Source organism: Mauremys reevesii, linkage group 12 (genome assembly GCF_016161935.1).
Source record: "Mauremys reevesii isolate NIE-2019 linkage group 12, ASM1616193v1, whole genome shotgun sequence".
NCBI lineage: Eukaryota > Metazoa > Chordata > Testudines > Geoemydidae > Mauremys > Mauremys reevesii.
In genome coordinates this window covers 13,714,669-13,741,904 of record NC_052634.1, presented here as the reverse complement: position 1 = coordinate 13,741,904, position 27,236 = coordinate 13,714,669, and the positions used below count along the sequence as shown (strand labels likewise).

Below are 27,236 nucleotides of genomic sequence, written 5' to 3'. Positions count from 1 at the left end.
AAGCATTACCAGCCACAGCTTAAATAAGTGAGGCAGGGCTGGGAAAGACAACAACATGCTTTAGATTGATGGGGATTTCCTAAAGGGGGCTTTTCGTCGGAGATTTTAATCACAGAGCTACTCTGTCCCTATGTCCTCCCAGTGCAGATGGGAGCGGGTGGCCATACGAAAGCCCAGGCACTGAGATGGGTCAAAGGAAGAACCTCAGGTCCAACCAACTCCGAATTTCAGCAGGAGGGCAGGGAGAGGAAAGCTCAGAGTTGAATCTAGCCAAATTTGCCCTTAAGGCTCCGATCCAGAGTCAGACCCAGAACAAGAGGGGCTGCTTCCTGGCTCAGCTGCCCGCGATATTTTGGTGCCATCAAATCTGAACCTTCCACTTTGGCCATTCCTAGACCTAACTGGCCAGGGTCAATGGGCACAGAACAGGAGCAAGACTGTCAGCTGAGGGATCCCCAGCCCCTGCCATAAATGACAGGGGAGGCAGCTGGGGCAAAGGAGGAAGGTAAACCGGAAGGAGGCACAGAATAGAAAAAAAAAACTGAATTAAGGCCTAAAGGGGTACAAGGTTGTCCTGCAATGGTGTAAGTAGTTAGGGTCACCCTTGAGACTGCTTTATGGCACACTGACATCACGGCAACCGTCAGAAAGGCCATGCTGCCCACCCAGACAACAGGACAGAACAACTTGCCCCTGTAAAACAGGCATGTCCAGCCAGTTACTGCACACGCCAGTGTGGGGATAGTCTACAATATAACTGAGGGCATTTGAGGCCATGCCGGGGAGAGTCCCAGGGGACAGGAGAGGGGTTGGGTGTCTGCAGCCTGGCATGGCAGTTCACTAGGACAAAAAAAGAGGCTCAGATTCCTGTGCTGCTTTTCTGACTGCCAAATTCCCAAATTCTCCGTCCCTTTCTGTAATGCATGTGGGAGAGCAGTTCCTCTCTGCTGTCAGCAGAATACCTTCCCTGCCAACCCTGCTAGCTAAACAGATGTGCTGCCACAGCTGCACTCTGTGCAACTTACATTTGTACCTCTGCGGTGCTGCTTTTTTCACATTATTTCAGATGCAGCATCTGCATCTGTCACCAGATTAACTGGCCTTGCTGGGCAAACCCCTCACAAAGTTCTGATTCTCCTGCTACTTGCTTCATTCCTCTCCCTCTTACCGCAACCTACGGTTTTTGTCCTCATTAAAAATATCTTGGGCAAAGATCCACCTCCCCTCTCCATAATGAAATCTGACTACTTGGCTGTGATGGGCTCTGTATTCATCCTCTCCTGGCATACTGTATAGAGTAAGGCAAATAAGATTTATGTGCAGTATGTGTTGTTACTGGTCTAATTAAAATATAAGTCAAGGTTATGCAGTCAGCAATCCTTCCAAGTGTGCTCAACTATGCAGGAAGAATGCGGCCATCTTAGGGGGCGGAAAATCAGAAAGCACACAATAATATCAGCCTTCCCTTCATAAGTGATGATTGTATAACGGCCAAACAAGTGACACCATCGTGCTGCAGTGCAAGTCCCAATATTTAGCATAACGTGATTTCGGTTTAGTCTGCACTGGTGACCTTCGTCCTGGACAGGCTGAGGATGGAAAGCTAGGGCCCTGGTGCACTGTCAGAGCAGAAACAGAACGAATGCGTGTGGTGGGGTAAAGCTAAGCACACTAACCGGTAGTGCGGTGGGGGTAGTTGCTGGATGACATCATGAATTTTAACCAATCGCTCTTCATCTGTAGCAGCGGACACAGCATCCTGGAACAAAACAAATTAAGATGCTAACACTGGGCGTTTGCTAATGCAAATGAAACAGTTTGGATGGCACTCAGTTTGCTGGCATTTCGATTGTAGGATTTACCTTCCCACCAAAGCCTTTAGGCTGCCCCCTTCACCCTGGTATCCGTACTGAGGAGGTGGGCCTGCATACAACTAACATTAAAGGCAAGATTCAATGAAGCTGGCCCAGGAGCTGTACATTGCACCTTGATGGCACAGAGTGACTCCTTGTGCTGCAGGGAGGGTGACATTCATCCCAAAGGAGGGCAGCAACCGATGTTCCCGCCAGTGCCCTCCCTTGCTGGCTGTGCCATCTGTAGTTTCTGCTGGGGACTCCTCAAATGCTGTGGGGATTCACACAATCATTCAAACCTCCAACGTGCCTCCCTCCTGGTGCTGCAAGTCTAGAGCAGGGTATTGTGCCCTGCCATGTTAACGGCACGCGGATCCCAGTAGGGGAACAGCAAAGGGCACTGTGAGCCCGGAGTGCTGGACACGAGCCCGGAGTGCTAGTTTGGGTTCAGCAGCAGAGTTGTTGGAGTCGCCAGCCCAAACAGGATCTGCCCTAAGCCAATGCTTTTGCGAGCCCCGTTTTCACAGGGAACCCTTTTTAAACATAAAGGGAAAGAAAGATCTTCAGCAGGATTCTTTTCAGAATCTGTCTATCTTATATGGCCCCCGTTACCAGGCTTTACAAAACAGGTGGCTCTGCTATTCCTGTTGATCAAACCCACAGTGACGTTGCCTAATCCGTGGAAACCGAGATATCGGCTTGTACTTACTGAGAACTTCTCGTACAGCTGATATGTGAGCAGGGGGTTGGGGAGCTCGCGGAAGTAGAGCTTACAGAGGGAGCCCACACAGTGGATATCTTGAATGTAAACATCTTTAGTCAAGTCGGGGATCTGCTCCGAGTCAAACTCGTGGCTAGAGATGAGAAAGGCAGACCGGAGTGGAGAAAAGCCAAAAACAAATCAGAGTCAAAGGAACACAAGAGCATGCTTCACAGAAGAAATAAATGGCTTAGGGCCAAAGCCACAAGAGTCACGCCTGTGCTGTTGCAAACTCACGATTTTCCAAAGTGGGATGGTTTCTTACGAGGCATCGTCGCTTGCGTTTACATCTAACTGGCTAGCCCAGAAATCAGATTTCCCATAACAAGGCAGACACCCTTGTATTTTAAACTGTCTATTCTCAACACGGTTGCAGGCAATTTATATCTCTAACCCCAGTGATTGTGACTGAGAGCTGCCTAGGTAAAATTCGTCCTGGGCCAAACTGAAAACCTTACCCCCTTTAAATTTCAAAGGCCTGGAAACTGAAATTATAAGCAACGTTGAACATCAGGGCCTATCAACAGCTGCTGTATATCAAAACTACTGTGTGCCGAAATTCCTTGGAGGCAAGCTAGAGAGCCCAGCAAGAATGAACAGAGCCAGGAACCACATGAAGAAAACCCGTGTGCATTCCCTTGGTTTTCACACAGAGAGGAAAAGAGAGCGAGAAACCCAAAGCACAAATGTTTATGAAATAAAAGCTGCACTCAGAGGGCCAGGGCTGGCAAGCCTTGCTTCCCACTAGAATATGTGCATGGAAATTCCTGTTTCCAATTAGCCAGGGACTAGCGTAGTGAGTCAGGCCACTGGGAGGGGTGAGCAGAGGATTGCTGTTGCTGAAGCTCACTTCTCCACGAGATGTAAATCGAACTGCTGATCCCCTATGCAGAACAAGACACTCATTCCAGAATAAGAGACTCCAAACACGGAGGTATTCAGGAATAGTTATTTCAGAATAGCTGTTGCTGAATAACTCCAGGTGTAGATAAGCTCTTTGGGGAAGGAGCAGGGAGAATTTTAAGATATTATTTAAAAGAGAAGTGGGATGGAGTGAGGTGAAGGCAAAGGAGAATGAGTTCTTCCAGCTAGCAACCTCCACTGCAAGGGTGTGGGGTTCCTTGCGCATCTGAGATGGGCTGATGGTATTCTAGAAAGACAGGCAATGTCTAAGCATTGCCAAGTCCTTGTCTACCGGGAAACCTTCACTGGTATAAACTAAGATGGGAATTTAAACTGATATAGTTACAATTAATGCAAACCCATGAGGACCCACTTATTTCAGACTAAGAGTGGCCTTTTTTAAAAGTTTTATTTAAGTCAACTGGAAACAGGTTTAAGCTAAATCAAAATATGCTGCCCTTAAACTGAAGCAAGGGCCTACACACAGGGGGGTTGCACCAGTTTAATAAACTGGTTTAAAAAGGTGATTTACGTTAAACCAGTCACACTTTGTCATGTAGACAAAGTTTGTCATTTTACTTCAGAACCTCTGTGGAAAAAGAGAGAGGTGGGATTTTAAATGTTCCAGAGCTACAGCACGCTGTTCATGAAGCAGATGCGCGCACTGGAGAGCTGCTGTGATGGTCCCACCCCATCTGTTCTCCAAGACACCCACCGCTTATCATCACTGAACTCTAGGATTCTGAAACCAGAGCATTTAAATGAGCATGTGCTGGGATTCGTCGAATACAATGCAATCATACCGTAGCTTCTGGATATTTGACGCAATTCCCGACAGGCGGTATATTCCATCCACAATGCCGTGTTTCTCAATGAATTCGGTGCAGCTCTTGAGGACCTGGGGGACTAAAAAGAAAAAAGGGCTAGTGTTTAGTTGACCATGTTACTGAGGGCCTGTGTCAGATCTCATAAGCTAAGCACAGATGGGCTGCTTCCCTAGTTGCTACTTGGATCGGAAACCAAGGAGGTGTATGAAATAGTGCTAGTAACTGGTAAATAATAAATAATAATTGGAGATGTACCTATCTCCTAGAACTGGAAGGGACCTTGAATGGTCATTGAGTCCAGCCCCCTGCCTTCACTAGCAGGACCAAGTACTGATTTTTGCCCCAGATCCATAACTGGCCCCCTCAAGGACTGAGCTCACCACCCTGGGTTTAGCAGGCCAATGCTCAAACCACTGAGCTATCCCTCCCATGGTAGCAGGTATGCTTTCCTTTAAGTGAGTATTGAAGCATGGTATTAGGGGGAACTGTGTCACAGGAGATGCCATTTCTCAGTTGAGATACAAATCAGGTTCTCACCAACTGTGGTTATGGAAGATCTACGCTTACAAACGAGACGTGGTGTTAACGCCACTATCCTGGCCAATCTGAGACTGAGCAATTTCATTCTGTCCAGCCAAAATTCTTTCTGCAGCTTCAATTCAGCATGAAATTCTCCTCCCCTACTTGGTTTAAACTGTTGCACGCTGTTAAAGAAATACCACATTCTACCCCAGGGTTACCTGCATTTTTATAATTGATAATTTGATCTCTGTATGTGCAGAGCACTGATGCATTTAAGCGTCCCTGGATTTAGAAAGCTACGTGACACAATGAACCCACTGAAACCGCAGTGCAAAACTGGGTACAAAGGAAGACCCAGATAAGGCTGGACTGAAAGTAAGACCCAGTGGATGTAATCAGGTTTACAGTAATATTCAGGCCATTTCACCAACCAGTTCTCACCAGATGGCTTCCCAATACAACTGAACTTCCACCGGGTGATCTAGCGATCCATCCCGATGGATTTAAGGGAGGAGCAATGCTGATCCCCTTTAACAGGGAAATGAGACTTGATATGAGCCCAGACAGGAAATTAGGATCAGACCCGTCTAAGCATCATCAAGTCCTCATGGAAAAACTCAGATTTTTGTGGATTCCTCTGCAGGAGACTTTCTTGCCACAGCTCCTACAATGATCTAGATTTATTCTTACACAAGATGCCAACGCTTATCAATTTGGCATGTGACACAGATTGTGAATAGGTCATGTGGCAAATTCCCTTATATCAAGTAACATATACCATCTGCCAGGAACACCGTTGAACTTGGATGCCCTATTCCTCCTCCCCACCCCATCCACTGTACTGCTGTTCTGCTTCACATCAGGCACAGAAGCAGATGAACAACCTGCGCAAGGAAAGGAGCAGACACTTTCGGTGGTTCCCTAGAAATAAGCAGATGCATCTCAGACTAATGTACCATGAAACATAGGAGAGTCTGCAATTTGGTGTTTTACCTTCTATATTCACAGTATCTCAAGCTGCTTTCCAGAGACTGTTGGGCAAACGGACCCCCTGCTACCCCATAGAGCCTTGGAAATAAAATCCTTCTCTACAGAGCAAGGCATTGACCAGAACTGGTTACCTCCTGCTCAAACCTGCAAGTGCCTTGGGATCTTCACCTGCCGTTGAAGGGCAACCTAAAGGAGTGGTTCTCAACCTTTCTGGTCTCCCTTCCAGGAAGCTCATTTGTCTCGTGTACCATCAAGTTTCACCTCACTTAAAAACTACTTGCTTACAAAATCAGACAAAAATACAAAAGTGTCCCAGTGCGTTCGTTGTTACTGAACAATTGCTTCCTTTCTCATTTCTACCATATAACTATAAAATAAATCAATTGGAATATGAATATTGTACTTACATTTCAGTGTATGGTATATAGAGCAGTATAAACAAGTCACTGTCTGTATGACATTTTAGTTTGTACGGACTTCACTGGTGATTTTCATGTAGCCTGTTGTAAAACTAGGCAAATATCTAGATGAGCTGATGTAACCCTCGGAAGATCTCCACGTACCCCAGGCTGAGAACCCTGACGTAGAACACCGGCCCGAGCTGCCTAACCAAAGTCCTGCGTCACAGAGAACAAACATGGCACGCTTCCATGGCTTTGCGCTCCTGAGGAGTATTGTATGTAAGTCACAATTGTTCTGACAATTTGGGTTGTTGTTTTTTTCCTTCCTTGACTTGATGCAAAGAGTGGGATATAGTCCTAGCAATACATTTACTGCACTGGCTTATTCACCAGACCAAGAGATTGGATAGCGCTGTTAGAGTTAGCATGGGACAAAAACACAAAGGGCCCATCCACACCAGAAATTCCACTGTATCAGGCTACATGTTCATCTCCTGACCTGGCTATCACATTGATCCATCCTGTAGCAGAGATGGGACGCTGAGCATGTACTGAACTGTGCTAAAGCTCTGGATGCAGCATGGCTTAGAGATGTGGTTAAAAACACGTGGTTAATTGGGTCCCCGGACATAGCTGTAGTTAAAAGGGGTCTTTTGCTGGCAGGATGACCTTAGTTAGCTATTTAAAAAAAAATGTGTGTGTGTGGGGGGGTGCCACAGGAAGATTACATGAGCATTTTTAATTTTTCCCCTCCAACCCCCATCTTTCCTCAGCCCCTGGTAGCTTCGTGTTTCTGGTACCAACAAGAAATATGAAATTGCAGTAAAAACAGCCAAAGCTGATACACCGCTACCTCGATATAACGTCACCCGATATAACACGAATTTGGATATAACACGGTAACGCAGTGCTTCGGGGAGGAGGGGGGCGCTGCGCACTCCGGTGGATCAAAGCAAGTTCAATATAACATGGTTTCACCTATAACGCAGTAAGATTTTTTGGCTCTCAAGGACAGCGTTATATCGAGGTAGAGGTGTGCTAAAGCTGCCTACCAAAAATCTGACAACAGAGAGGCAGCTGGTGTCCTGAGACTACTCCCTATCACGAGGACTACTACTGTCTCATTGAGTGCTTGGGCTCCTGTTGTCTGTTGTATGCATCTGTCTCGTGCCTTATACTTATTATGAGCACTTTGGGGCAGGGACCATCTGTTTGTACAGCACCTAGCACCATGAGGCCCTGATCCATGACAGGAGCTCCCGGGAGTCACCATAATTCAAATAAATAAGAAGAAAAGCTTAACAATGTGCACTGTTGTTTTTATTTCCTTTCTGGGCAATATCATGTCCAACCTCCGGACACCAGATAATTCCCCTTCAGGGAAAAAAAAACAAAGAAACAACCACCTCACCTGCACTTCAGGGTGCTAGAGTTAATTGATAATTGCTCCATTTAAACATCCACATCCTGTGAGGCCCTGAGCAACTTGTGTATCTCCTGCTCCCGGATCAGGCATCCCATTCCCACCTCTCCCTCCCTTTGCCGGCCCCAAGTGACTGACATTCCAGGCATTGAACCGTAGAAGCCCGGGAATGTGGAAGCATCACCAAAGGAGACCCCAGCATGGGGTGAGTCAAGGAATTTTTCAGCTCGTTCCTCAGCATCTCCCAGCAGGTTTGAGAGTTTTACAGCATCTCTCCTTGGGCTTTTATTTTATTTACTCATTGACTAAAAGGGTTAATTCTTCCCCTCAGGATGAAGTGAAAGTTTTATAGCTCCCATTTTCAAGGGTGTTTTAATTCCTCTTGAAATCAGACCCTTTACAGTCCTCTACCTTTGCTTTGTTTTCCCCTTTTAATCTTTCATAACCAAAGCAGCCGTCTTTTTGTTGTTGTTGTTGGGTGTTGTTTTTTTGTGTGTGCATTACTGGAATCCGAATTATTTGTTCAGCCTGGGGAATGAGACCTCCCACCGAGTTCCCCTGCAGCAATGTCATTTTTACAGTATTTCAGCAATCAGTGAACTACTGCACAAGCCAGGGCCTTTTTGCTGGTTAACGGACCATATCGCATAGAACTGCAGCTGCTCAGCTGAATTCCACACAGAGCGAATGACCGTAAAAAGTTAAATGATCACTCGAACAGGAACAATGAATATAAATTGAACGGTTGTACGTACTGTAGCTAACCTTCTAAACAAACGCTGTCAAACTATGGATGTCATTAAGTTCCAATATTGTCTAAGAAGCTTAGCAAAAAGCAATTAAATGAAGGAGCAAGACGGTAAGGCAGTGAGATGGGAAGATAACAACAACTAATAATTGTTCTCCGTTAAAAGAATACCAATATAACCAGTGAGCCCCCAAAGGAACTCACATACCACTGGTAGATACATCCCCAACCGCTGATGAAATACTACAGCTATTTTTACCCCCACTTCCCTCGCCATCTTATTTTTGATATCATAGGGTATGTCTACACTGCAATTAAGACACCCAAAGGTAGCCCGTGCCAGCTGACTCACCTCTAACTACAGCTTACTGCACCGACTTTGTGTGCTTTTCACTGAAGCTGATTGAAATTTTTGGAAGATACAGAATTTTTGAAAACCGTCAAAAAACACAAACCCACTCTCACAAAATTGTTACCATTTTGCAACTAGCTCTGCTTTTCAGCTGTTTAGCCCTTTTGGTTTTAGCAGCCTATTTTTCCTTCTTTAAACCTGCCCTCCCAGCTGTCCTTCCCCAAGGTGAGATCTGAAAGTGTGAATTACTTCCTTTTTATTACCCCATCCATGCCAAGCCAGAAAGTGGCCTGCAGGTGACATTTTATAAGCATGCAGCCCCATTCCACCACCTCGACTCCTGCATACTGCGATAACTTCACTCATCTCCTCCCGCAGTTCACTCCTAAATCCTGAGCCTAACATCCTCCCATGAGCTACCAAAACTTAAAAATAAAAGATCAAGCCACAAACATCGACTTCCTTCAACATGCTGTAGGGTTTGCAAGAAATGACCCACGTTCAAAATACACATATTACTACAGAGTGAAGATAAAGCCTAAGTCAACTATCTTGAGCTACACTACTTCCTGGCAATACCTCTCTCTTATCTGACAGAGTGACTTTTGTACTGTAGGTCTTAAGGTAATGGTAAAGCGGGTTATAAAATATAAATGAGACAGCTACAAGAGCAGAGAGACACCTTGTGGTGCCTAGGAATGGAATCCGCTTAAGGCTGGATTGTCTTGTTGCACCACTCAGGAAAGCACTTAATCACACATGCTTAAGTCCCACTGACATTCATGGGACTTAAGCATGTGCTGTACGTGCTTACCTGAAGCCTCAGGCTCTGTCTACACTAGACGGTCGTACCACTTTAACTGTACAGTAATCAGTGCAACCCTCTCCAGCCCTGAGTATGGATGCAATTACAACGTGGTTTTGTACAGGAAGGGGAATAACTACTAGTATAAGGCACCTTTAGACTGGTATAACTGTTTCCACACTAGGGCTTTTATTGGTACAACTATTTTGATTTTTTTTTTAAATCACACCTTTAACAGCAATAGTTATACCAGTAAAACTTTCAAGTGTAGGCCAGGCCTTAGTGTTCCATGGACAGGTCCCTAAAACTTACTGCACAAAAAAAATTAATTGAAGAGAAATAAAATACCATTCTTGACATCTAAACAGAGGAGAAGACATATGAGCTGTTGCTGTACAGCATGAAATATTTCTTCTCGGGTTTTATTCTCCTCGTGGCACTGTTATTTCAAAATGCAAATTAATTACCAAGCCCCTTGTGTCCTCTGCGTAGGTGAGGCATAAGGAATTTCTCTTATCAAGGTTGTTACTTTCAGCCGCTCCAAAGGAGGCAAGCTGGAAAGGAGCGGAGAGAGTTTTCCTTTTAGCAATTTTAATAGCTTGTGTGTCCTTCTCAATTCCCCTTTCATACAGCTTGGAGGATCCCCTCTCGAAGAGCAGTAAAGCCACAGCGGGGCCTCGTCACAATGCTAAGCTGAGCCAAAAGGAGCATGGGATCCACTGGTTTGGAAGAGGGCAAGGACACAAGTGCCCATCGACTATGGAAACTGGACCGAAATAATTCAAAACCGCTGACCTTCAAAGATACCAACGCTCACCTTTTTAGTGGTGCCCTTGGAGAGGTGAGTGCGCCTGTGCAAGGTGGGGTCCCCACCAATTTTCTGCTGTATGTATTAGCTGGTTATTGCTATCATAGGGTGGAGTTTGCTGCTGGATTCAGCTTCTAGGTTATGATTTCTGTGTCAAGGGCAGAAATCCAAAGTGGATTTAGGGACAGATTTCCAAAGTGACACAGGTGCCCAAAGATGCAGCTAGGCACCTAGTGGGATTTACAAAGGTGCTTAAGTGAATCAGGTTCCTAACTCACATTGACTTTCCATGGGAGTTAGGCTCCTAACTTGCTTAAATGCGCTTTCACAGTCCTATCAATCTAAGGAAGCAAATATATATAAATAAATAAAAATAGGCCACACAAAATATGATTATTCCCATGTTGAAGATTGGGAAAGTGAAGCAGAAATGTTAAGGAACCTGCCCAAAGGTCACAGAGGAAGTATAAGAGATGGGATTAGAGCTCAAGTGTGCATTGTTCCCAGTCCTTTGTTCAGACCACAAGATCACACCTATGTTTCACTAAACTCCTTGTCAATGTCTCTCTGATCACGTCTACCCTTTATAATCATTACAGATCATCCCCAAATGACTGCAAGCTGCAACAAATGTGATTTTAGATTTGCATATATTTGATGTCAACCAGCAGGTTCCAGGATACAAAATACCAGGCCACACATTGAAATCAGCAGTAAAATCTAGCCAAACAGAACAGCAATATAAACAAAGGGGCTGGAAGACATTAGAACCCACAAGAGAAAAAAGCTGAAGTGGGCTGTAAAACCATTCCAAACAGCCTCACCATATAACTGCCACATAATGCACCTTTACAAGTCACTTCCTCCAGTTTACAAAGTGTATGTGGAATTGTGATAAATGCCATCTCAAACAGATTTACGCAAAACTGTATAAACAAGACAACATTTCTGTAGTGTGCCAGGTAAAACTGACAGGAAATGAGTAATAATGGGTCATAAGAGACAGATGGAATAAGTCTGGTCTGATAAATGCATGATGCAAGTCACAGAGAATAAATGTGTCAATCTCCCTGTGTCCTGGTTAATGACTTCTCAGTCTCGGAAAACCCACTTGAAAGCATCCAGGGCAAAACTTTTCTTTGTGTAAAAAAAAAAAAAAAAAAAGAGTTGCTTCTTAAACAAATCTATTGATGTTGGTTGCTAAGATTCAAATCTAAAGTTTTGGAACTAAACTCCAGGATTTTTACACTTTCACATGATTAGTGTTATTTACTCTCTGTATTACAGTAGCACCCACAGCCCCCCAATGTGTTGGATGCTCTGCAAACATAAAAAAAGGCAGCTTCTGTAGCGAAGACCTTGCAATCTAAATGCATTCATCTTTAAAATGGCAGTTTCGTAGAAAATCTCTAGACTGAAAACAATTAGCCATAAAGGTCAGTTTGTGAGTAAAAATTACACTTGGGCCTCTGTAGCATTTCAAAGATACACTGGGCACGTGAATTTCACAGACTGTTCATATTTTTAATATATTTATGCAATTTTTAAAAAGAGAAAGAAAACAGAAGACAGACACATTTGTGGTTTTACACAGCTTTCTATTTTTTAAATTAATTTTTGCCTTATTGCTTATTTGCAGTTTTCTACGTTGTTTTCTTATTCTCCAATAAAAGCAAGAAGAAGCAGAGTAAACAGGGCCAATGCAGGTCATCAGTGTTAGGACCTCAAGGAAGGATTAAGCCAGACTTCAAGTAGGGTTAGATTATTCTTTTTCCTCAAGATGGCCAAGATTCAAGGGCAGCCAGCCAGACATCTATCGTAATTAAAAATTATTAACAAAACCAAGGGACTAATGAAATGAACGTGAAGAACCGAAGAGGTGACATATAGGTTGCAAGGTCTGAGCTAAAGGAAAATTGAGAATGGAGCTGGTTTTACTCTGCCCACACAGAGCGTCCCAGCTGAAATGTTGCCTCAGATGATCCTTTCTTGTTCTAACCTGTTTTACTAACCATATTCTTCTCCTTTGGAAGCCTGAAACAATTTATCACTGAAAATATTACATAAACAATGGGGATCTGGCAAATCATAAGGGAGCTGGGATCCCTGGTGATGATAAACCACCAACGGCACTAGAACAGGCGGTGATGCCATCAGAAACTCCAAGGAGGCAGGAGTGTCTTGGTTTAAAAGTTATTTAAGAGCACAAGGGAACAAAGCCTTCCCTTGGAAGTGAATGGAGTTGAGAAGGCTTAGAATATGGCAGACTAAGGACCCTGTCTCCTACAGAGGTTCAGGCTGAGACTTTCAAGACCATACGATTTGGATATCCAGTTCCAGCTAAAATTAAATCCTCTACGAGATTTTGAAAACTGTAGTCTCAAATTTTAAAACCCTATACATTTCCTTCTCAAAAACTGTTTCAAATAGAAGAAAGACAAATCAGCTGCATCAATATATATTCGCCCTGTTTCATTTTGCAGCAGTAAGGTCGAGGAGAGGTTACTCACCTTGTGCAGTAACTGGAGTTCTTTGATGTGTGTGCGCCTTGCACCACTGATTGCCGATTTTTGGTAGCTGCGTCCGTTCAGCCCATGCCCTACACTGCTCCTTACTGAAGCTATATAAGGCTGTGTGAGCAAACTGCCCTCAGTTCCTTCTCTGCCGCAAAGTCCCACAGAGAAACTCTGAAGCAGTGGGGAAGGAAGGTGGGTAGTGTGGCACCATCTTGAAGAACTCCAGTTACTGCACAAGGTGAGAAACCGCTCCTCCTCCTTCTTCGAGTCGTGTCCCTGTTGGTGCTCCACTTCCAGTGACTCCCTAGCAGTATCCCCTTAACAAGGTGGGAGGTTCAGAACAGAGTCCAGCACTGAAGAGAGGATTGTGTTGCCTATTGCAGCATTTGATTTAGCAGCATGAACCAAAGTGTAATGGCTGGAAAACATATGTACCAAGGTTCATGTTGCAGCTCTGCAGATTTCTGCAACTGGAATGTCCTTGAGTAGGGCTACAGGCGTAGACTGTGATCTAGTAAAATGTGCAGCCACTCGTAGGGGAGGTTAAGAACTTACCTGGGAGGTAAGAACCCAAAATGATTATCTGGTTGGATATGCACCAATTCCAAAGCTTTATTTTTGCAGTGCAGTGCGAGGGGGAACACACTCCTCCCTGACTGATATAATACATTCAAGCTATGTTGTCCCTCATGAACTTGATTTACTTGTTTTTGATTAGGGAAAAAGTGGAGGCCAGCATTTATGACTGCCCTCAATTCTAGCAGATTGATGTGCAAGCGTTGTTCTTGTTGTGACCATTTGCCTTGGACTGCGTGAGGGCCCAAATGTGCTCTCCATCCCAAGAGAGAAGTGTCCATTGTTATAATGACTTTTAGGGGTATTCTGGATGAACAGGATTCCTGCACAAACCCAGGAAGTCCTTTCACCAGGTGAGTGACTGACTGTAGGACCCAGCTGAGTACAGAAACCTGTTTGTTGAGCACGTAAACTATCCTTGGCCGTGCCTGGAGACATCGATAACCTGACCTTCTGTGTTACAAAAACGCAAGTTGTCATCTTCGGTTCAGGCATGGCCTTTCTAGGACTGAGCAGCATTCTTTGGAAAAGGTTCTTTAGAGAGAGAAACCCGTCCGAAGGGAGATAAGCCTTGCCCGTCATCGAATTCAGAAACTCACCCTGACTACTGGGTGGCTGAGACTCTTGACATAACCATCAAAACCAGTGTTTGGAAGACATTGGCGGCTGGGATAAAGCAGTCGAGGTGGTAGTAGTCTTTTTATAAAAATCTCAACCACTTACAGAAGGTAGAAAATTGAGTAGGACGGAATCTTTGTGAAGACGAAGAACTGCTGAATTTCCTTTTATTTGCAGGCATATATATATCCCCAAGGATCTAAGTGTAGCCCAAAAGTCCTTTAAGGCATTAAATGAGTCGTCCGTGCAGAGCTTGTGGCCATTACATGGTAAGGCCTCAATGGTTGATTGAACCTCCTAGGAGAAACTAGACAGCTGAAGCCAGGAAGCTCATCTCATTGCTATTGTGGCAGAAATAGACCTGGCTGCAGTGTCAGCCACATCAAGTGAAGCCTGCAAAGATGTCTTCGTCAAGAGCTGACCTCCTGTATTATGACACTAAACTGATCTTGATGTTCCTGCGATAAATGGCCAATAAAAGCATTATTAAACTTCTCATCATTCAGACAGTCACATTTTGACATCAGTGCCCGATGATTCGCAATCCTGAACTGTAAATGTTGCTGCAGAGTAACCAAAAAGGTCCAGTTACTTCTGGTCCTTGTTATATGGGGTAGCTTTACGAATATGCCATCTCCCCCTTTTATTAACTGAATCCACAAACTGAGAACTTGGTGCCAAATGTGAAAACAAAAACTCAATCTCTGTCTGGGACACAGTATTTTTTTTTTATTGGAACACTGGCATGTAGGGGTCCCACTGCTGGAGTTTGCCACGTGGTCTTGGCTGGCTCAACAAGAGCATCACTAATCGGCAGTGCCAACTGTGCTGAAGCAGACGTATGCAACATGTCCATGATGGGAAGCCCGGACTTCCTTCAGAGGAATATGAAGCATGTCCATGACCTACTTCTCCAGAGTCTGGAACTGCCAAAGGTCATCAGCTAATGATGGCATTACTGCCTTATCAGGCTATGAAGAAGCAATATTTGTAAGGGGAGGGGTGGGGCTTTGCCCTTCTTGTCCGCCTTCACCTCTTGCTCCTCAAAGGTCTCCTCTACTGATTTGGCATGGAGGGGAGAGGTCGAAGTACCAAAGAAGAGGTCTTCTAAGTTCCTTATGAAACTGAATCGGGGCCCTCAAAATTGCTGGCAGTACATTGCCCATGGGGTCACACTGAAGACCAATGAGGAGGACTATAAGGCATTGATGGGGGGTGGGGGCGGGGCAGGGTGGGCGCAGGTAGACATTGTTGGTTCTCCCAGGTATTAACAAGAAGGGGTCTTGTATCCCACCTTCCTTGCATCTGCAAAGGGGAATAACGTCTCCTCAAGTAAACTGGAGCGCCTTGAACTGACAGTTCTGAGTCTCAGTCCGAATGCTCCTTCACATATTGTACAGGAGGTGACAATCCTTCTTCCCTGTAGAGGCTCGGGAAGTAGTGAACCTCACTACAATACGTGCATTCAGTAACCCTGCAGATCTCAGTTCCGAGAAGTGTCTGGAGGTTGCAAAGGGTTGGGGAGACTCGGGCTCATTCGGGACCATGAGGTCTTTAGGGTACCAGAACTCCTGTGGTACCGGGAAAACAACAGACTTTGGTACAGGCACTGCGGTTGTTCCCGATGTTGCTGTCCGGGGTGCTGATGACGGTATCAAGGGTACCACAGATACCAGTGAGGCTGCTCTCTTGCTACCGTGGGCTCTGATGGTAGTCTTAGTAGTAGTCTTCAGTACCGTGCCCTTTACTGCTGAGGCATGGGACTTAGATGAAGTCTTAGTGTGCTTCACAGTACCTGAAATACTTGGAGCCTCAAAAGCACTCTTTTTGGGCTTGAGGTCTCCAGCGACTGAATCTTCTTTGAGGAGGAACTCGCTATTCTGATCCATGGTCTTTGAGTGGGAAGCCCTTGGTACCGAAGGAACGGTTATAGGTACCTCATTCATGGAGAGCGTCAGAGACCAGGGTCTCAACACTGCCTTCACCTGAAGCTCTCGGTGACCATGATCTTGATGCAGACACGGAACTAACAAAAGCAGTAGGCCCCTGTTCGAGGGGGTTCTGTGCATCTGGGTCCAAAGTCAGTTTTAAGGCTTGCTCCTTCATTAATAAAATCTATATTTAATTTCCCTCTTTTTCAGGATCTTCTCTTAAAAGGAGGTGCAGATCTTGCACTTGCTTGGCATATGCAAGTCTCCTAAGCAATGATCACACTGACAATTCCTATTCCTGTTGCTCAACAGGAGAAGCACCTGTTAAAACCCAGGGAGCTCAGCATCCCAGATACGAGAAAAAAATTGTTTTTGACCCCCCACGATAGGAGAAAAAACAAATTTTTTTTTTTAAAGAAAAAAGAAAACAGGATCAACAGTTCCAACAACTATAAAGTAAAAGGAATCTTATAAACTAACTAAAGAACTAACTCTATATACTATATTCTAACTCTAAAGGGACAAATTGGCATACACTAAACTCCGTCTCTGGCTGAAGGCAGTTGAGAAGGAACTAAGGACGGCCGCCCATGTAAACCTATCTATCTAGCCTCAGTCAAGGAGTTCCTAACAACCTTGCATCCATATTTAATATTAACATAAAGAAAAATATCTAGCTCTTCTAGAGCACTTTTCATCTTAAGTTTTCAAAGTGCTTTTTGAATGAGGTCAGGATCATTATCCTCATTATACAGATGGGAAAACTGAGGCACAGAGTGTGAGCTCTCCACATTTACAATCAATTTTAGGATTCACACAGGAAGTTTCATTTCTAAGGCTTTGTCTACACTGCCACTTACAGCGCTGAAACTTTCTTCACACAGGGGTGTGAAAAAACACCCCCTTGAGCGATGCAAGTTTCAGCGCTGTAAAGTGGCAGTGTAGACAGTGCTGTAAATTGGCATGGCTCCCAGTGCTGGTAGCTATTCCCCTCGCAGAGGTGGTTTTATTAAGCGCTTTAACATCAGCTGTGTAGACATATCCTGATTCTCCTTAAGAGCAAATAAGTATGCTGCATAGGCACTGCAATGCACTGCATACCCAACTCCCTCCTGAACACATGTATCCCTTGTAAATAGGATTTTTCACTTTTAAAGAGGCACTTGGTAGGTGTGCTTTTGGAAAGACACACTTTGCTTCCATCCCTACCTGTGCCATAATGGGAAGAATGAAGATGCTTTCTTTATCACGGACTATACTATGCTCAGAGTGCTGTGGGTTGCCACTCCATAAAATACTGCAGCATGGCAGATGTCAGCAGAGCAGAACAAATTGGGTCTCCTGGCTGATGAAGAAAGAACTACTCCCTAACAAGGTTGGGCTGCTTCCAAATGACTTCATCAGTGGGGAAAGGTATTTAAAAGCTAAAGTAGTCGCACACTAGAATTAAATGGAGACACACATTCCATTGGCATGGAAGTGACCATAATTGAATTGATCCGCACAATAAAAACCAATATACATCAACACATTCATTATTTGTAGAGAGAAACCTGAAACAGAAACCTTGAACGCAACAGCCCCCAAATCAATAAAGTTGACAGCTGAAGTTAAAGACGGAGAAAAAGGACAGAGAGAGGAGACAGCCTTTGTATCTGTATGAAACGTGTGTATCGCCATAATCTAGTATCACAAGCGGAAACCACTAACAGATATTATCTGTAGTTATTTCACTGACATATACTCAAGTCTGTACCCACAAAGCAGCAGCAATGGGAGTTGGAAGGCCTGGATTCTTGACTCTTCCACTTGCTTACTCTATAGCATGGGACAAGTTATTTAATCTCCCTGACTCAGTTTCCGCATTGGTAAATGGGAGTAATGCTACCTGGGATGTTATGAGGACTTATTAGTTAATGTTTGTAACACACATTTAGCATATGAAGTGCTCAATAAATGGTAAACCTTACATCACCGCCACCACCCACATAAGACCTTGCTCTGCATTTTAAAGGGGCAGAAACCTTTATTTAGAAAATATTTGTGCTGGATTCTTAGCAGTGATGGGAAGGATGATTTTAGGGCTAAAACACTGGATTTAGGAGATGTGGGTTCAATTCCAGAATCTGCCCAGACTTCCTGTGTGACCTCGGGCAGATCATTTAGGAGCCTAAGTCCCACTGACTTTCAAAGAGATTTCCTTGGGCTCCCAAGTGTGTCTTTTGAAAATGGGATTTAGGTGTTTTTGAAAATGTTACCCTTAATCCCTCCATGCCTCAGCTCCACATCCGCAAAATGGGTATAATGATACCTCCTGTCCCCCATAAGAACAGCCATACTGTGTCAGACCAAATGTCCATCTAGCCCAGTATCCTGTCTTCTGACCGTGGCCAATGCCAGGTGCCCCAGAGGGAATGAACAGAACAGGCAATCATCAAGTGATCCATCCCATCGCCCATTCCCAGCTTCTGGCAAACAGAGGCTAAGGACACCATCCCTGCCCATCCTGGCTAATAGCCATTGATAGACCTATCCATGAACTTACCTAGTTCTTTTTTGAACCCTGTTTTAGTCTTGGCCTTCACAACATCCTCTGGCAAAGATTTCCACAGGTTGACTGTGCATTGTGTGAAGAAATACTTCCTTTTGTTTGTTTTAAACCTGCTGCCTATTAATTTCATTTGGTGACCCCTAGATCTTGTGTTATGAGAAGGAGTAAATAACACTTCCTTATTTACTTTCTCCATATCAGTCATGATTTTATAGATCTCTGTCATATCCTCCCTTAGTCTTCTCTTTTCCAAGCTGAAAAGTCCCAATCTTATTAATCTCTCCTCATACGGAATCTGTTCCATACCCCTAATAATTTTTGTTGCCCTTTTCTGGACCTTTTCCAATTCCAATATATCTTTTTCGAGATGAGGAGACCACATCTGCACATAGTATTCAAAATGTGGGCGTACCATGGATTTATATAGAGCCAATATGATATTTTCTGTCTTCTTATCTATACTTTTCTTAATGACTAATGCTGCACATTGAGTGGATGTTTTCAGAGAACTATCCACAATGATTCAAGATCTCTTTCTTGAGTGGTAACAACTAAGTTAGACCCCATCATCTTATATGTATATCTGGGATTATGTTTTGCAATGTGCATTACTTTGCATTTATCAACACTGAATTTCATCTGCCATTTTATTGCCCAGTCACCCAGTTTTGTGAGATCCCGCTGTGGCTCCTTGCAGTCTGCCTGGGACTTAACGATCTTGAGTAGTTTTGTATCATCTGCAAATTTTGCCACTTCCCTGTTTACCCCCTTTTCCCAGATCATTTATGAATATGTTGAATAGGACTGGGCCCAATATAGACCCCTGGGGGACTCCACTATTTACCTCTCTCCATTCTGAAAACTGACCATTTATTCCTACTCTTTGTTTCCTATCTTTTAACCTGTTACCAATCCATGTGAGGACCTTCCCTCTTATCCCATGACAGCTTACTTTGCTTAAGTGCTTGGTGAGGGACCTTGCCGAAGGCTTTCTGAAAATCTAAATACACTATATTCACTGGATCCCCCTGGTCCACATGCTTGTTGACCCCCTCAAAGAACCGTTGTAGATTGGTGAGGCATGATTTCCCTTTACAAAAACCATGTTGATTCTTCCCCAACAAATTATGTTCATCTCCCACCTTTTGTCTCTCTTGCCTATTTAGTTAGATAAGCACTTTGGGGCAGGGGCTGTCTCTCACTAAGTGTATGGAGCATCTACCATAAAGGAGTCCTAATACTGGTTGATCCATCTAGTGCTAATATAAAACAGATAAACGAACAGGACACTGTCTCCCACACAATTACTAGCACTCATTTGTCATTCAGGGGGGACAATTATTTCAATATTAAAATATTCCTCTGTTGCCTCTATTACAAACATATTTTTATTTCTCTCACTTCCCACCACAATTTGCCCAAATAGTGTGCAGTGTAACCTGCTGGTCCAAACCCAATTATACAAGAACCACAAATTGCAGCCATATACCAAACCAATAAAGTCAACCACCACCACCACCAACTATTGACTCCACCCAACTGCAACACAGACTCACTACACAGACACCTCCCTTAGAAAGAAGTCAGAGTAAATAGCTGGATTAAGCCCTGAAGGGTGACAGACAGGTTCTGTCATGCCAACAAGAAAAACTGGCAGACTCAAGGGCTCTCTTTTGAGAACTCTGTGCCCTAAATCTAGGGATATCTGCTAAAGCATTGTTGCTGGTCTCAAATGTAGAGATGGTGGACAGACAGGTATTCTTCCAGTGTACATGGAAGTATACATTCTTCCAGTGCACACAGGACCACAAGTTCATTCCACAGCTGGTCTGTTGTCCTACAACTTGTGTAATAAGATGTTGTTTAACAATTCTTACACAGCACTTCTTCATTCTAGATCTCAAACCAATTGACCAAAGAAGGTAAGTATAATTAGAGATAGAGGAAACTGAGGCAGAGAAATTAAAAGACTTGCCAAAGGTTATAGCAGACCTGGGAACAGAGCCCAGGGCTTCTGACCCCCAGGAACAGAGCCCAGGTCTTCTGACCCCCAGTTCAGTGCCCTGTCTACTGAACCACACTTCTACCCTTTTCTTTGCCTCATTTAGATTGTAAACTCTTTGTGGCAGGCAACGTGTTTCACCTGTTTGCAAACTCCCTTATAAATTGATGGTGCTATATTAATGCTTTATACCACCACTACGCTATACCAGTTGTACTCTAGACTTTCATTAATAAAAACACAGCCATCTGCACTGGCTACGCTCAATATACCAAGGTTTACTGTTTAATATTAAAGCTTAAAACATTAAGTACACACACCATCAAGATGTGACCATTCCCTAAACCAAGTAACCTATTGCAACCTTCATCTTCCTTACCTTTTGCTCCTCTTTGTCTGTCTGTTACTCTCACTCGTCATCCCATGTCAAAAAACTAAGGCCCAGAACTGCAAATACTGACACTTAATCATGTAAGCAGTCTCACTGGATTCAAAGGAACTACTTACATGAGGAAAGTAACTCAAGTGTTTGTAGGATTGGGACAGCAGATTGCCAATTTACTACAAAGCATTTAGCACATTTCTGGGTGTTGTAAATAAAATAGGACCCACCTATACAAAGGGCAGCCTGCAGCATCTCAGAGGCATGGGATTGGAAGTGCTCAGATTGTCCCAAGATAAATTCTTGAAAGGCAAGGCTTCGTCAGCTGAGCAGCAGTGACTCTACAATTCTCAACATGCAGAGCACAACAGTAGCTCAATTCTGCACTCCTGGAGAGAATGTGAATGTGTTGTAGCCTGTTCTGAAGATATTTTGTCCCAAAACTTTTTGCTTAAGCCATACAGACACTTTTGGGTAGCGAAAAGGATATTTTTGTGTGAATTGAGACACCATCAAATGCTTTCTGGATGTAAACAAGTCCCTTGCTGTCTCATCAGGTAAAACCCACACACGTATGAAGTACTGCAGGGTAGCAGCTACTCTGAAAACATTCTTGAGCTATTGTCTGATCTCACAGATGAAAGGATATTATTGTGTCCATGCTCTATCTAACTCATCTAGGTTCTCATGTGATATATCAATTCCCCTTTAAGCAGATCAACCAGTTCTGCTTAACAATTTGCTCTGAGACCGAGCTTCAGAATGAGGGGTACTTAAAATGCTGTCTGTGTGTACGCATAGTTTGATTCACCAGAACACAAAAATGTCTCTGCAAAACTAATCCCTAGAATTACCTCATTTGGAATACGGGTCAGGGAGCTGAATCACACAGAAAAAAACCAACCCTGCTGTGAGAAATGGAGATCTGCCCGTTAGCAACATCCCGATTGGATCTGCTTTGCTCCAGGGTGTTGTGAAAGAGTTATTAAGTCCAGGCTGAAAAGAACTGGAAACTGCATAGATGAAGAGACCTCACGAATGCATCACAGCCATAATCATGGAGGAGTGGTTCCGGGGGGGGAGAGGGTTCAAAACCCTGGGGGCAGGTCTTGGGATGGTGTCAATTCTCACAGATGAACCATCACTGGAGCTCTGACAATTTACTCCAGCTGAGGATCTGCCCCTTGTATCTTATGAAACTTAATAAATCATCTTCAGTCTTGCCCAACTCAAGTGAACAAGAGGGGACTTTGGGGATTAAACAGAATTCCTGCTTTGCCCAGTCGCGAGCTCACGCTCTCTGCATGCCTTTTGATTGCCTTGATTTCTCCCACTTGGAGATAATATAAAGTATTCTACAGCAATGAGGTGGCGTAAACTAGCCATCCTGGATCCATTTCTTAAATGGGACATTAGTACAGTTTCTGCTTCCAAACCATCCAGTCTCTGGCTCTCTCAGACTTTTCCAGCCCCAGTTATAATGACCTTCACTGGCTCCAATTAACAAAGCAATGAGCTTTGGCACAGTCCTGATTTGATGCTGTCCACCAAAACTGGCGGTAAAAACTGGCAGCGACAGGATTAAATTCTGCTGTTCCCCAAATGGAATCATTTAAGGCAACACATCGCTTGCCCTCCACCAGCCCCTACCCTTCAAGCCATCTGTATGAGCAAGGAGTCTGAAGTACAACTGGAGTTAACTCAGCAGAGAAACCCCCCTTCTCTGCCCCCTTGTCCTTCAGCCTCAAGGCAAAAGCTCTAAGACATGGCAGTATGGACTTTGACATACGATGTCAGCCACTTGCCCAGATTCACAATCTATTTGGTTAGGCAAGAGGAAAAATATGAAGGAAACAAAAACTGACATAGCTGGAAATGATGCTGTATCCCTTGCTACCTTCCTGATGTCCTTAACTGCTTGGTACTCTGGCTGCTCTGCTACATACTGGTCTGCTGCTTTCCGAAACAGCTGTCACCAGAAGGGGCTGTGTACATGAACAACTTCTGACTAATGCTGAACTGTGAAAGAATTGGTTTGAGTAGCTCCTCCTCTCTGGCTTGGTAATCAGCAGTTCTGGTGCCTCCCTGATTCACCAGCCTCTGATCAGAGGTGTCACTGTGAGATGAGAGAGCAGATCATATCAAACAAACGTATCCTAAGAAGAGAAATAGTAGGTGTGGCTTTTCCCTGGACTGGACATCCCTTCCCTGACACTTTGTTTTAGTAGCTGTTGGGGAGACAAGGGAGGGAGGGAAGGGGGAGGAGCAATGGGCTTGTCATGGACTTGAGGGAAGCAAAATTCTAAAGTAAAAACTAAAATCCAACTAGATCCTGTACATTGTGTATTTTATGGGACCAGTGAGAAAGGCAGATGGAAAGACCCCAGTTTGCAGACTGAGCTGGAGTCATGTAAAGATAATGGAGAGAGATACTGATAGGAAATTAAGAAATCAGAAACACTGTAATGCCACTTATTCTTTCCAAGTCTATTTCCTAACCCTCTCTACCATTTGCCTACAGGGATTCTGACTTGTATAAAAACAAACAATCTGTTTGTGGTTACGCTTCCCCATCCTCTGTTTACTTGTCTGTGTCTCCTTAGATTGCGAGTTTCTTGCAGCAAGGACTGTCCTTGCTGGAAAGTGTCTAGCACATCAGGGACATTGCCATGAATAAATGAACTGCAATAACTGGGAGCCTAGTTTGATCTCGTTCATAACAGTGTAACTCCACTGACTCCATGTTTACCTCACATTCACAGGCATGAAAAGAGAATCAGGTCCCCTGGATTCAGAGACTGTAAGGTCAGAACTGATTGTTACATCATCAAGTCTGACCTTCTGTAACTCAGGCCATGGATCTTCATCCCCCTACTCCTGTGTAGAGCCCAATACTTTACGTTCAACTAAAGCATATTTTCCATAAAGGTTTAAACTGAAGACTTCGAGAGCAGAAGAATCTACCGCTCCCCTTCCAGTGTGTCACAATGGCTATTTACTCTCAGATAAACATGTGCACCTTGTTTCTAATTTGATTTTGTCAGACTTCAAAGTCCAGCCATTGGTTCTTGTTCTGCCATTAGCTGCTATATTTAACAGTCCTTGGGAACTGAACAGGTTCCCTGTTCAGGTTCCCTGCGAAGGTACTAAAACACCATGATAAAAATCACCCTTTAAACAAGCCCCAAGCATCAGTATGAATGAGGAACTCAGGAGTTTCTCTCTTACCATCATGGCCGGAGTTGAGGAGATGCTCTCCCAGGTCGCACCCGAACACCCTCTCTTTCAGGATCCCGCGTTGCTTCAGTTTCTGTTTCGTTGGGCGCGACTTCATGAATGTTCGCAGGAAAGTGATGAGTTTGCCGTGTTTTTTTGACACTGCACAATAAAACAAACCAATCCCCTCGTTTAGGTTTGGGTAACCCGGCAAGACAACACATAATACATCCTAATGAGAGCAAGAAGCTCAGAGTAACACCAATACTGATTATTCACACAAGCATATGCACTCAATCCCAAAGTTAAAAAAAGGGCTCTGATTTTATTTTTGGCCAGTACAGGAATAAAAGGCTGACTTTGGAAGTGCTGAGCACTCCAGTCACAGCTGAAGATTGGACCCTAAGTATTATCTGTAAACTAAATTTCTTCCAGCTCCTTGGGAGGTAGGCGAATTTCATGGAAAAGAAAATGGAAGATTCAGAGTTCAAGCCATTTGCCCGGCAAGGCCACAAAGTTGAGTCTGTAGCAGAGACAAGAACAGAACCCAAGACTGCTGACTCTCAACCTCCTGCTCAATTCCTCTACATAATGCTGCTTCTCTTGAGCTCTGTATCAAGTTGGGAAAATAAGTCAGTTTGTTAAGACCTTCCAATTCCACTAAGAAGTGAAATCTGCAATCAGTGCCATGGAGATTTATATGGGTTACTGCCTTTCTAAGGGTGGAGAGAAGCGGGAGTTACACAAATAGCCTGCATGTCAATGGGAGAGCAGATCTGGCATACATTTGAGTCAGGAAGCAAGACAATGCTCTGCAATGACAGCCTCCCTTCCCGCAGCTCCCTCCGAAAGCAATGAGGTAGCACAAAAGAGCCCTCCTGGCTTTCCTGACAAAAGTACCTTTATAGCCATGATTTAAAAGCAATTTAGCTTGAACAGAGGAGTCCCAGTAAAAAAACCAAAAGGCATAAAAGGACTTGCTTTGTCATTGAGCCTTTACAGTTTCAGGAAGTTGTAAAGGTCCCTGCAGCACTGTGCTGCAATGTTAGCAATTAGGCTCCTAGCGTTCCTGTGACTCAATGAGGCAGCTAAACCTATATTTTACTGGCATTAAAACAGTTACTACAGTCATGAAAATTCAGCAGAGTAACGTCATCTTGAACAAAGCAAGGCAACACGAGCCTTGGTTCCTGCTTGCTCAGAATGACAAAGGTGCATTTCTTCGCAGTGCCATTACTGCTGCATGATATCGCACTCACGTTTGAAATCTCTTGCACTGCTTTGGACTCAGGACTTCCCAGAATGACGGGATGTGCTTCACCTGGGGAGGTGGGGTTTTTTCCAGTCACTTCCAACTAGCTGCTTTGAAAATTCTCATCCCAGAACAAAAGAACCCCTGGCACAGGGTAATTACATTTTAACCCCTTTAAACAACTGCATATTTTCCCTTTATTTCACTGAATACTGAAGTATTCCCTCTACTTTTCACAGGCCTTTTAAAATCAATGGAAATCTTAATTTTTAAGGGCTGGGCTTAGGGCTTTGCATCAGGCCTCTTTTCCTCTAAGCTACACTCATTCAATGGCAAAATTTAGCCTTTTTATTATCAAGCATCAACTTACAAAAAAAAAATCACGTTTCTGTCTGAAATTCTTTTCGGCCTTGTACTGGTTAAAATTACACCCATGATTAAGAATATATAAAAGATATTAGGGAAAATACATTTTTCTCTGTGTCTTTTTCCCAGTTTAATTACTTAGGCTCAGATTTTTGAAGATATTTAGGCACTGCTGCACTCAGCATTGCAACATCAGCTGATTTAGGAGCCTAAATGTCATTTTCTAAAAGGATTTAGGTACTTAGGAGACCAAATTGTATGGAAAGTTGATGGAATTTAGGCTCCTAAGTGCCTAAATCATTTTTGAAAATATTTACTGTCCTAAATCAGTCATCGTAACGCTGAACATAACACCTGAGCAACTTTCAAAATCTGGGCCCAAATCCATATGACAACATTTCACATCAGTTTCACTGTTTCATCTGTACAGTAAGTGAGACTCAGCACAGGTGCAAGAATCCCTGCTAGCGATCACATAATACACTCGGCATCTGGTCAATCATTTTCCTTTCATTGATGTCAGCTTCTCCACCCACCCACAAGGGAGAAAAACCAGTTGTAAAATGTGATTGTAAAACCACAAAAACTGGTTAGGGGACTCAGGGGCAGGAATAAAACCTGAAGCTAGTTTAACTTAATTTAAAAAACTAGTTAGATTTAAAGCTGGGCCTACGTGTGGGAGCAGCTCTTTAAACACTCTGCAGCTCTGTATCCAAATGATCTAACTTTTTACAGCGTGATTTATAAAGAACCAAAGTCAGAGTGGGTCCCAAAGTACATCAAGCTTTTGTCACTACTAGCCTGGCAGGCTGCTGATACAATGCTGTTTCCTGCTGGGAGACCGTAAACACTGCCTTTAGCCTTGGGTGTCTACTATACTGGTAAAGCAGCAACAGAAGTAAAGGAGGCAAGGGAGTTTTCTTTCCTGTCTTGCAAGCCCTTTTAAGACGGATGAACCCAGTTACCTGTGAGAGTAGTTGATACAGCTCCCGTGTCACACTTAGCATTACACAATAGTAAGGTTAATTAAGGCAGGTGTTATGAGGGATCCCACATCATCAATAAAATTCTACCTATGGCATAAGGGATCCAATAGCGGTAACTCCACTCTCCAGAGGATGCCCACTCAGCCTCATCACACCCTGATCCTGCCTGTGTTCTCAGATCTTTGGACCAGGAGAAAAGGGGTAGAGTAGAAGTTAGGGAGCCCTGGAAGCTCTGGCTCCTTGGTGAGAGCACTGCATTCTGCAAAACACTGGTGCTCACATGCAAAGATCAGCAAGGGGTTAGGGAAGGAATGCTGGTCTACCATGCTTCACTCCCTCTCTAGCTGGAGACTTGGGGGTATTGTCTACAGTGCAGCTGGAAGGGTGCAATAATGCAATAAAAACAGCAACATGGTTGTCATGGCATAGGGGGCAGGTTGGGCTGGTC

At 44.0% G+C, this 27,236-nt stretch overlaps 1 protein-coding gene across 3 annotated transcripts in view; it reads right to left on the bottom strand.

Annotated features, from left to right (window-relative positions):
- The window catches only part of ARHGAP32 (Rho GTPase activating protein 32), a 190,079-nt gene that overhangs the window by 24,370 nt on the left and 138,473 nt on the right, over positions 1-27,236 (bottom strand). For all 3 annotated transcript variants that reach the window (XM_039496377.1, XM_039496378.1, XM_039496379.1), the window contains 4 exons: positions 24,197-24,346; positions 4,320-4,422; positions 2,563-2,707; positions 1,677-1,759 (listed from right to left, as the gene is read on the bottom strand). In XM_039496377.1, the coding sequence (XP_039352311.1) occupies positions 1,677-1,759; positions 2,563-2,707; positions 4,320-4,422; positions 24,197-24,346 (481 nt within the window). The remainder of the gene's footprint in view (positions 1-1,676; positions 1,760-2,562; positions 2,708-4,319; positions 4,423-24,196; positions 24,347-27,236) is intronic.